An 11,980-nucleotide genomic window follows, 5' to 3' on the forward strand; every position below is an offset into this window, starting at 1 on the left:
TGTAGAACTAGTGTGAGTAATAGAGATTCTGTTACCATCACCAATGATGATGTCTTCATTATCTCCATAGTCGTTAGTTATAGATGAGGAAGACATGTTGAGAGTATGAACCAATTCGATAGATCAAACTATAAAAGAGGGGAGGTTGCTGCTTATCTTGATCTCCACTATTTGAACTTACATGACCGAGGAAGATCGCACATTCGAGAAATTGGATGAGAGGTCTACTAATAGACATGCGGGTGTGAGAGAGGGCAGAGGGGCAACCACAATGATGTCTATCAGTAAAATAGCAACAACGATGGCTGGTGTTCCTTGCCAGCTTATGAGGAAGGTGGTAGGCAAAAGGACGACCATAGTTGGCGATGTTGTGCACCCCCGAGGACGAGGAGGTCGAGAGGAGGCGACAAGCCTCTAGTTGTCTGGAAGTTACCGAGCGACCGCAATGAAGCAAAGAGGGAGCGCTCAAGGCAGAGAACGCTCGATGGTCGATGAGGAGAAAAGGGAAGCGCTTGGGTTAGAGAGCGCTAGGTAGTGGGTGAGGAGGAAGGGGGAGCGCTCCTCCGCTCGAGCAACAATCAATGAGGAGAAAGAGAGAGGAGTAGTTCTCTAAGGAGAGGATGTCGTTGTTGCTACAGTGACAACAGCAGATCAACAATTTTGGTGCAGGTCTACGAGAACCATTAAGGAAACAAGAAAACTCTGTGATGAATTGAAGCTTAAGGCAAGAGGAGGAAATCGAGCAACGACAATCAACAGAGAAGAGTGATTATTGTCGTCAAATAATGAGGACAGGGATGTTTTACTTGAGGTAAGAGGAGCTCCGATACCATCAAAAATTGAGAAATATATTATAATAGAGATGAATTTTATTTATTGAGATGATAAGTATTTATACGGATTTTGAGGTAGAGATTTTCCGATCACTCAATTAGATTAGTTATTCAAATATCATCAAATCGTAAGAAAATAAGAATATTATTTCATCTGTATTTCTATCCTAATATTTTATTGGGGTTGAGCTTTATGGTGCACTACATGAATTGCTGGTGAGAGTGAATTGGCACCCGAGACTGAGAGAGATTTATGGTGCACTACATGCGATAGATCTCCTCATAAATGCATGATAACTGTTTTGGTTGAACGCACAGAATAGCTTTTCTGGTATTAAACGAAGATAATATATAATTTGTCTCTGGAATTATATATTTTGCTTTGTCTATGCTAGCTTGTGATCTATTTTCCTGTTGTATTTATAGAATAGCACATGTCGTCAGCCAAATTCTTTTTGTAGGATTGTCTGACGTGCGACGAGGTGCAAAAGAATTCAATCGATCTGAGGTGCACAGATCTTGAAGACGCCAATCAAATATCTTTACACATCTTGAAACAGCATAGCACGATGGAAGAGATAGATAAATCATGAAACAAAATGGATATACTTACAGAAAAACAAAAAAAGAGCATATAATGTAATTGCGAAATGTAATTTTACCTTCAATTCGGTATTCAATGTATATATTGCCTTGCGAAATGTTCAATAAAAAAAAAACATGTAATTGACTTGGAATTGTTGGAACATTATGATTTGTTGTTGTAGTTTATAATGGAGCAAGAGTATTAAAAATAAATAAATTAAAAAAAAAAGAAGAGAATACTCCGGGAATAAAATAATTTCTGTGAACTAAAAAGATAAAAAGGAGAATGCAAGATTAATAAGCTTCATTTCTATGGTGATTTAGATGGAGTCTGAGAATGATCAATAATATGCATGGCCTTTCACAAGTGGAGCAGTAATATAATATTTCGATTGCACTTAGCTATTGTAGTTGTCTGACAAACCCCACATGTAATATATATAGCCCATACCAAACTACAAAAGCCAAAAACTTCGATCGTTTAGAAACATTGATCCTTCCACCTACACATCTATCTTATATCGACTGCAATCTTATACAGCAGGTGGGGGATGCTTCTTCCTAACCATTATCATATGGTTGCATCATCAACAAACAGGCACTAGAATTCAAAAACAATTGACACCTAATTGAACATGATTCGAATTTCACTAAACAGCTATGTAGCTATTTTCTGTGCAGTCATGATGACATTTTTTAGGACAATGATGAAACCATTGATACAGCAGGGAGCAGATTGTGACTTGCTTATTTGCATTGTCTAATGCCTCATGCATCAAAGATTGTGAGTGAGATATACTGACTTGAGCAAACTGCATCAGTTGCACTAATCATGAACTAGCATCCAAATGACATGGTTTAGCCATAACATTTATCAAATCTTCGTACAGTATGGCAAAAATTTCACCAACCAGCAAGCACATCATTGTGGCATAATTAACTAACAAGAACCTTTTTTTAAATCCTAAAGTAAGTCAACAGCTTTGTTACTCTCCGTGCTACTTATTGCCTATTAGATATATCTGATGAACAACAAAGTAAAAAAACAAAAAAGTAATTTACATGCTTGAACATATAACTAATTTGATCTTAATAAAATCATGCATGGTTTAATCATGAAACTAATCACATTGTGTGGCTGACAAGCCGCCTAATTAAAGTACTTACTCGGATTAGGAGCTGTATAGGATAAGGATAATGATTTGATGACTAGAATAAAACGGCAAGCAATCGCTAACCCATTAAAAATATTTTGAACTGACCATGTCTCCAACATGCACAAAATAAAAAAAGCCATCTACTAAAGTAATAAGCAACGTTGATGTCTCAACCTAAGCCATTGACGCAGCATTTGATTCAGAAACCCTTGTCATTTCATTATAACTGTGAACAGCTCTTTATTTCGAGTACTATTTCAGCGAAGTACTGTAAGTTAGCGAAGTACTGTCTCTATTTGAGGATGGCTATGTCAAAAAGTTAGCGAAGTACTGTCTCTATTTGAGGATGGCTATGTCAGAAAGTTGTTCGTATAACGTAACATATGGAACTATTGAATTTGGTAATCTTATTATAACAGAACCATAGATCTGCCAATATATCGGACCGAGTGAAGTTAGATCAGCATTTCATTCCTTCGAATAGGTATCAACATTCTACACAATCATCAAGATTTCTTAGATTGTCATAATATAACTATAGAAAAAAAATTAATGACAGTCAAAAACTTCATACAAATCATTTTTTTTTCAATCATGTTAAAAAACATAATAAACTCAAACTTGAAAAATTGGTGCCACATATTTGATGGATTAGGACAACATTGAATTTTTATTTAACAAACATAATAGGTCTTATAATCTTACATTAGATAGAAGTTAACAAACATAATGATACCATCTTCATACTCTACTTAACATATCTCATTCACGATAAAAATAAGTTATATATTGCCATCAAAGATTTCTCATCATTATAATACAAAACATTATAATGTCAAGTTGATAATATTGATTAAGAATTTTTAAGGATCATAGGCCAACATTTTAATGCCCAAATGACATTAATAGACCAGAATTTGTATTTCATAAAACAGTTGATAATATTGAAATCAAACAACCAGAAAATATTATAAATGACAAAATTTATAGGGCCCAACCGGGTTCGAACCGGTGACCTCTTGATCTGCAGTCAAATGCTCTACCACTGAGCTATGGACCCATTTTGATTTAATTTTAACTAATTTTTTATTTCATAAACAAGAGCTACAATTTTAAGCACCCATGAACTTGAAAGAAATATGTTGAAAGAAATATGTTAAACATTTAAGTACATAAACATCAATCGTATAATTTTCCATCACAAAGAGCTAAGTTGCAAGGTTCTTGTTCTCATTTTATACATGTTACGGGAGAAAGTGTAGACGACAAACATCTCTAGCATAGTAAATCAGATCAATCTGTAAAATAAGTTGGATAAGTATCCCAACCAACGGTATGTTTTTATAATTTAACTAATGCTATGAATTCTCAGTGGGCTAATTTTACTTTTTCTTCTAGCCATGCAATATGTTTAAGTTGTGGATTATGGACTGATTTAAGATCAACAAAGTATAGATTTGGAGGTTTTGACAAAATATGTCATCTTTCATAATCCAATTTAAAATAATCATCCTATTTTCTTATATAAATCAGATGCATTTTTCATGTTTGCAAATGGACAAGATCCTAATTATTAATTAATAGGAAGAACTTGTTAATCTATGACTATTAAAAAGATTTATATTTTTCAGTGTAAATAACTTTAAGATACTTGACATTTTTTGGTTAATGGACATTATTTTATTAGGCTGACAGAGTTCCACTGATAAGTTTATTGAAGGATTTCTGGTCTACCCGAAGAGATGATGTCAATTTTACATCTTCATGTGAACTCCCAAATAATTACTGTGCATACTTCACTAAATCATTTTTGTTTCAAATGATAAAAGTTTTAAGTGCAAATAACTTCTATACTCTTTTTTGCTGTAGAACTATTAGGACGACACAGTTCTATCATTCGTCTGCTATAGGATTTCTAGTCCATCATAACATCTTCTGTCATTTTTACAACTTGATTTGAACTTCTATATCGATGCTATACAATCTCCCACTAGAAAAATCTTGTCCAAATCTGAGAACTCAGTAACTTAATAGATCAACATCCAAGCTTCCTACATATCCAGCTGAATCTGACCCAAGGGAGGGCACTGCATGCACATTACGCATTATTTTTGAACCCTAATCTCATAAATGGCTAATTCAAAAATAAGAATAATTGTAAAGATAGCTTATATTGTCCCTTTTGTCAGATGAAGAATCAAAGTCTCATGATGTTGTAAATGCAGCACTTCCTTATGTTACTTTCAGAAAAATATCCTTTGATGAGTAACAATCAGATACCTAGATGTATTTCTATAAGATCTTCCTATGATGAGGATCGAAGAAGAGTTCAGCGATACATGTCTCAGCAGATTCAATGGTAGAAGATTCAGGAAAGCAAGACTTAGAATCCCAATACTAGAAGATAGATTACATGATACCAAGAATACCATCCAGTTTCAGGCTGAACATGGTCATAACAGAACCAAGAATAATACTATCAATTGTGTTTCCAATAGATAAAATCACATGGCTACCAATTCAAGTCCTTTTTGTCCCTAGAGAAAACCTGGAATAAAAATCTGTCTTATGTCTTGATAAATCCATCTCAAACTCTACATCCTTACTCATAATAATAAATTATAATATTCTACAAGAGATGAGAACTGGTGTTTGGATAATCTTGAAGCACCTTGAATGTCCTGGGAACAATGGGAATTTTCATGCCCAATTTCAGGTAAAATTTCCATTCTCCACTCGATGCCCCAAAACAAAACAATCTATCAATTGACTAACGATTAGTACTGGTCTGGTTAAGATCCAAGTCTTGAATCTTACATCCAGTGCATACTTCTTTGAATCCAATCCGTCCTAAGCACAACCACCAAAAACTAGCGATTCTTGTACCATATATAAAGTAATTACTCTGATGTAACGCTACCAATTCGTAGAAAGGAGAAAAACTGCAACGGTCCAGCAGAAGAACAGACCTGAGAAGCCCATTCGACGACGGAGGAGATCAATATATGAGGTTCCCACGCCAGCACATCCGTCGAGAACTCGCTCCGACCGATCCCGCCGCAGCAGGCGAGAGGAGGGGATCGGCCGGATGAGGAGGACAACGAGGGGAGTATAGGAGGGGGATGAGGCGGCTGAGATCGGGACGCCAGAGCGAGGGAAAGGGAAAGGGAAAGGGAAAGGCGGGGGCGGGAGAAGCCCGTCGTGGTAGTCTGGTAGAAATTGATGGGAAGCCCTCGCGGGTTGTTGCTTTTGGCGGGCGGTTTTGTGGCTCTTAGTACCGGTTCAAGTCGGAGTGAATTGTTGTGGCGGCCCGAGTCCACTCGTCGCGATATCGTGGAGTCGAACCGCAACACGACAGTGTGTGTTCTGAGCGACATTGACATCATCGAGCTTTAATTCACTTTTTTGGGCCTTGAACGGTGGCAACCCGCCTCCCATTGCATTCCCCGTCAGAACGCAGCAGAGAGAGAGAGAGAGAGAGAGAGAGAGAGAGAGAGAGAGAGGGGCATGGCGATGATACCTTGGACTCTTGCAGTCATGGACCGCGGCCTCGCAGGGAAGAAGTACCGGGACGTCATGAACTCCATCTTCATGGCTGCCTTCCCTTCGGCTTCTATTACCTCCTCCGACGCAATGTATGATCTGAAGAGAGCTGATGTACGTGATCTTACCAGTATATAGCTCGAATCCTGATCGCCAGCTTATGGTGATGCCAATGTCCAAGTCACTGGCCCGATGCCTGTCCCTTGCCAAGCCGTGCGTTCCCTTGCTCGAAGCCTGCACCCAAGTTGCTCATCTCAGCCAAATCCATGCCCTTGTAATCACCAAGGGGCTCTCCCAGAACAGACATGCGTCGAACGCAGTCCTCCAGATATGTAATGAGCTTCTAAGATCCCATTCCCGAGCGAATTCCCCGGGCACGGTCTTATTAGCCCTTTACAAGCAGCTGTTACGGTGCGATGCCAAACCCAACGGTGTCACCCTCTCCCTTGTTCTCAAGGCATGTCCCGATCTCGAAGCTCTTGGTTTGGTTATGGGTGTTCATGCTCAGTCTATAGCATTCGGCTTTCGATCCGATACTCTGGTGCTGAACTCGTTGATCCACGCCTATACTGCTTGTGGGTCCGTCGGATTTGCTCACGACGTGTTTGATGAATTGCCTGACAGAGATCAAATTGCTTGGACTGAGCTGATAAATGGTTACGTTCGTAGCGGCCGTGCTAAGGAGGCTGTCGACCTGTTCTCTCGAATGATGGAAGCAAACGTGAGGCCTGACGGGATTAGCATTGTGGCTGCATGCACCGCTTGTTCGCAGCTGGGTGATCTGAGCTTGGGTAGGATACTGGAAGGATTAGCATGCAAGAGGGGGGTGAAGGACAACACTCATGTGGTCAATTCATTGATCGACATGTACAGCAAGTGTGGGAGCATCGATGATGCTTGGAAATTGTTCGATGAGATGCCCCACAAAGATGTGGTTTCTTGGAACTCCATGGTTGCTGGGTCGGCGAGGACTGGCGACATGGAGGCTGCACGGAGTCTGTTCGATCAAACACCAAACAAGAATGAAGTGTCCTGGAGTTCACTGATCAATGGGTACGTGCAAAACGATCGCTTCGAGCAGGCTTTGAGCACGTACAAGGAGATGATCGACGCCGGTGTAGCAACCAACGAAGCAGCTATTACCGGCACCGTCACCGCTTGTGCTCATCTAGGTGCTCTTCACTTGGGGCGGCAAATACACCTGAGCTTGGACGAGAGCAAGCTCTGCCATGACACCGTCTTGAGCACTGTGCTTGTGGATATGTACGCCAAGTGTGGCTGTTTAGATACGGCTCGTTCTCTGTTCGCGAGGATGGTGCACAAGAGCCAGGTCTCATGGAATGTGATGCTGATGGGATTGGCCATTCACGGGAAAGCAGCCGAATGCCTCGAGCTCTTCTCGGAGATGTCCAAGGATGGCACAAGGCCAAGTAGCACCACCTTCGTTGCAATTTTATCGGCTTGTGCGTATGCTGGATGGATCGAAGAAGGAAGAGACTTCTTCGATAAGATGACCGAATCCTATGGGATTACTCCTCGCACCGAGCACTTATCGTGCATGGTTCATCTGCTGGGAAGAGCCGGGCATGTTCCCGAAGCATGTGATCTTGTTAGAGCTGCTTCCCATATCGAACCAGACGTGGCAACTTGGGGAGCTCTACTGAGTTCTTGCAAAAGCCATGGCTACGCAGAGCTTGCAGACGTCGTTGCAGGAAAGATGCTCGAGTTGGATCCTTGCCACACCGGAGCTTATGTGCAGTTATCAAGTATGTATGCTTCTGAGAACAAATGGAGGGAAGTGGTGGAGATCCGAAGGGTGATGAAGGGGAGAGGCGTCAAGAACCGCCCAGGATGGAGTTGGTTCGAGCTGGATGGGACCGTCCACGAATTCCTGGTAGGAGTAAATTGGCACCGGAGCATGAGAGAGATTTATGGTGCACTACATGCAATAGATCTCCACATAAATGCATGATAACTGTTTGGTTGAATGCACAGAATAGTAGTTTTTCTGGTATTAAACCAAAGCTATGCTATCTTGTGATCTATTTTCCTGTTTTATTTATAGAATAGCACAACATGTTGTCAGCCAAATCCTTTTTAACTGATCTGTCTTTTGTTCCTTTTTTGTTTTAGAACATCCTAATTTATCCAAGTTTCTGGCTACAAGGAAGTCAAAAATGCATGAGGTTATACATGAGAAGATGAAAGAAGAAGAACTGAGCTCAAGAATTTTCCTCAGTTTATTCAATTTCTTTTTCCATGAAAAGGCAACTTAATCATATCCTTAAATAACAGGCAAAAATGGCACAAAGGAGACTCTTTGCTCTTGAATTCACTTCACAATAAATTATGCTACAAGTTCTTGGAGGAATTTGGAGTGTGTGACCACATTCATTCTGCAGCATTTAGATGCAGAACAGTAGGTTTATAGAGATGGCAGTGAGTAAATGAGAAATATATTGGACATCACTACCACACTACTACTAAAGCATAAGAACCTCATTAATCACACTAACAAAGTCATTCCGGCATGCATTTTCTAACTGGTTGACAAAATTCAATTGACAAGATAACTCACATACTCTGACAGAAAGGCGAAAACACTGACTTATCAATTTCTCATAAACTCGTACCTTATCGACACTGGGTGCTTCTGATCCAATTCATAACATGATCACAATCTTGATCGCGGCTAAACAGCTTAACTTGTGCTCGATAGGACTTCAACTCGTAGGTTTCCTGTCGCCCATTGGTGTGTTTCTTCATTTTAAGCGACTCGGGCACCACCAATCTCCCCGTTTGATCATGGTACGCATCACAAATGAAATCGATGACTTCTTCGAATGGTCTCGAGGCATCAAGCCAGTAATAGATAAGCTCATTCCGAAACCATGTGATCTGCCTCTTTGCAAAATTTCGAGATGCTTTTTGGAATTCGGATAAGAATGCACGGAACTCTTCGGGAGTGCTTCTTCCTCCTTGTTCCCTACAGCTCAGCAGGTACTCCATGGCTTGCCTGTACCCAATTGCTCGAGTCGCAGAATTCATGTTCGGATGAAGGCCAATGTCAAGCAGCCACGAGGCTTCTGAGAGAAGCCCTTCGGTTTCCATGAGCATGTCTTCGCACCTCAAGTCGATCGACCTATACAGATCAATTCTCGGGCCCGTAAGGAAGAAGCAAATGAAGCTGTAATCCAGGTCCTTTGCAGTGTTCAGGGAGCTGTTTGCATCAGGTAGGTGTTCGACGACCGAGGTGTGCGATGCTCTCGAATCAAGATGCTGGCGAAATGAATCATACGGCACGCTGAAAGCTGAAGGAGGCAATCCAGAGCACCTGATGATCTCGAGACTACGCCGCAACCGATACCAGTTATTCATGGGCAGAAACCGAGCATTTGGATCACCGGCCTTGACCACTAAATCCACAGCTGCATCCCACTGCTTACTGTTCTGCAATTCCATGAGCTCTGCACATACTTCGTGCGCAATCTCGAACGACGCCTTTGGAACGTCTGGCTTTCCATATATGTACCATCTTAGATAGAGTCCAGTCCCTCCGGCAACGATTGGGACCCGGCCTCTTCCTACAACGTCCTCGGTTGCTCTCCTGGCATCCTCAAAGAACTGCCCGGCAGAGTAATCGTCCGAGGGTTGCAAGATGTCGATCAAGTGATGAGGCACTTCGTTTCTGTCCCACGTAGAAGGCTTGGCCGATCCGACATCAAGTCCACGGTACACTTGCACGGAATCAGCGCTAACGATCTCCCCATCGAGCGCCTTCGCTAGCTCTAATGCGAGCCTACTCTTTCCCGCTCCTGTGGGCCCGGATATCACGATGACTCTGTTCTTCTTCGTCGAACCGGAGACGGAGCAAGTAGCCCTCAATGTGTTCGACGGTGGGAACCGAGCCGTCGGGGTTAGTCTCGGAGGTGAACAGAGAGGAATATTCATCTGCAAGCTCGATGCCGGCCTCGTGCCCGGCGAAGGCAACCCGAATCTCGTTCTTGTAACTGGAAGAACGTCTACAGTATATTAGACAGGAAATCTTTTCACACCATTGAGCACCGAAGGGTGGTCTGCACATCAGACACTATCATATTACCAACTTCAAATCAAAGAAATATGAGAAATTGCATCAAAAATTCAACCGTAAAAAGGGACTCGTGGCATGTTAGAAGAGGAGAGGGAGGTCCATCCATAAGAAAAAGCCTAAAGATAGGTCACCCTCCGGCGAGAGGGAACAGGAAATAAAAAGGAAGAGGTTCGATGGACAGGCATTTCATCGAACTCTTGGTGCGCACCTATTCGTCGGATCATATCGCCTTCTCCGGTACCGCGCGGTAGGGTTTTGGGAACCCAACCCTATCCGTAAGCCAGGCGGCGAAGCGGAGAAGCGAAGAAGAGCGCTCCAAAAGGGTGATGCACGTCGCAGCAAAATTACGAACCCAACACCGACTCGACATCAACGGTGTCAACTCGAACCGCATCCTTCTTTAGATTTCTCTGATCTTTTAAACCTGCGGGACGACCCCGCGTCGGCCCCACGTCGGCCCAACGCATATCAATCGATCGACACACCGGTAAACGATTCGGGTGAGAGATTTGTGTGTGCCGGCTCAGGACCGAGGTCTGCAAACTAAATTGGGTCGAGTTTGTGGGTCGGTGGCCTACAAACCCAACCCATCACATCTGAAATAATCTTTGTTAGGTACTTATTGATCACGATCGATGTTGGGGATCGATCAGATTTCAACACGTGGAACTCAATCGATCAATCTTGCCATGTCAGCATGAATTAAAGGAAAATATATATTTGTTCGATTATCTTAATTTGTACTTCGGATTCATGACATGATGAGAATTTTATTTTTTAAGTATTTTATACTTATTTTTTGATAATGGATAAATAATGAAAACAAGATTTGAATTCTCAATCTTATGATAAATTACTAAGATATTTATCAACTAAATTAACTAATATTTTCATAAAACTTATTTTTTTAAAAAAAATAATAAATAAAAATATATTTATAATATAGGGTTTCGAAGGATCAAAAGTTATTATTTAAGGATGAGACATATTGACTTAACTCTATCATGATTGATTATGACAATAGCTTACTTTTTTTTCTCACACGTTAGTAACCGAGGAAAACACTAGTTGCAGATACCATCATTATCAGTTTTTTTTTTTTTTCTTTTTCCTTTCCTTTTGATATGATATATTTTGACGCCACTTGCATGATTACGGACAACAGCCACCTCCATACTTAACTCTGTTATATAATGAGTAATTATGACAACTGCTCGGTTCTGTCTTCCCACACGTTAATAACGGAAGAAAACATTAGTTGCAAATATCATGTCATTATCTGTTACGGTGGGTAACTGTTTGAGCCGTGGCCTCGGGACCGACGCAGCTGGTTCAGGGGTCCGGATGTCGGGGTCCGGATGTCGGGGATCTCTGGCGACATCGTTCGGGGTCTCCCTGGCCAAGCACGGTGGTTCGGGTCGGGAGGAGGCTCCGCCGCAGCGCCGGGAAGAGGCGACACCGTCTCGCACCTGCACACAGGTCGGGCCGGGAGCTCGGCCCGACCCCTCCAACGATCAAATTAGAGAAAGATACGGGGGGGGGGGGGGGTTTGGAGGAAGAAGAGTTCTCCCTTTTTCTCCTCCCTTCTCTGGTCCCTCCGGCTAGGGGACGTTTATAGGGGAACTTGGCATTACCGGGCGCGCCATCCCGTCGGGGCAGGGCCGTACCTCTGATGGCGTCCGACATCGTCGAGGACGTTGCGTGGGGGACCGGGGAATCGCAGGGTATGGGCGAGCTTCAACCGTTACCTACTTCTGTCTCGTCCGACT

At 42.1% G+C, this 11,980-nt stretch overlaps 2 protein-coding genes and 1 non-coding gene across 4 annotated transcripts; 1 reads left to right on the forward strand and 2 right to left on the reverse strand.

Moving 5' to 3' along the window:
* Positions 1 to 3,563: 3,563 nt before the first annotated feature.
* On the reverse strand, positions 3,564 to 3,635 carry TRNAC-GCA (transfer RNA cysteine (anticodon GCA)). The gene has a single exon. It is a non-coding gene; the product is annotated as a tRNA-Cys (tRNA).
* A 2,349-nt stretch (positions 3,636 to 5,984) lies between these two features.
* LOC103980897 (pentatricopeptide repeat-containing protein At1g31430-like) lies at positions 5,985 to 8,258 on the forward strand. Its single transcript, XM_009397423.3, has one exon. It carries the CDS (start codon positions 6,231 to 6,233, stop codon positions 8,088 to 8,090), a length of 1,860 nt encoding a protein of 619 aa, XP_009395698.2. The 5' UTR covers positions 5,985 to 6,230; the 3' UTR covers positions 8,091 to 8,258.
* On the reverse strand, positions 6,946 to 10,593 carry LOC135628175 (tRNA dimethylallyltransferase 9-like). Of its 2 annotated transcripts, XM_065134711.1 has the most exons (3): positions 10,420 to 10,593; positions 8,752 to 10,128; positions 6,946 to 8,009 (listed from the first exon to the last, which is right to left on the reverse strand). In XM_065134711.1, exons 1-2 carry the CDS (start codon positions 10,433 to 10,435, stop codon positions 8,753 to 8,755), a joined length of 1,392 nt encoding a protein of 463 aa, XP_064990783.1. In that variant the 5' UTR covers positions 10,436 to 10,593; the 3' UTR covers positions 6,946 to 8,009; position 8,752. The 2 variants fall into 2 exon arrangements, with proteins under 2 accessions (XP_064990783.1, XP_064990785.1); XM_065134713.1 differs by lacking the exon at positions 6,946 to 8,009 and having other exon boundaries at positions 8,421 to 10,194.
* Positions 10,594 to 11,980: the final 1,387 nt, after the last annotated feature.

The sequence above is a fragment of the Musa acuminata genome, chromosome BXJ3-1 (assembly GCF_036884655.1).
Source record: "Musa acuminata AAA Group cultivar baxijiao chromosome BXJ3-1, Cavendish_Baxijiao_AAA, whole genome shotgun sequence".
NCBI lineage: Eukaryota > Viridiplantae > Streptophyta > Magnoliopsida > Zingiberales > Musaceae > Musa > Musa acuminata.

Excerpts from the sequence above, each read along its gene's own strand:
- LOC103980897 (XM_009397423.3), top strand. The coding sequence starts at position 6,231 with ATGTACGTGATCTTACCAGTATATAGCTCGAATCCTGATCGCCAGCTT.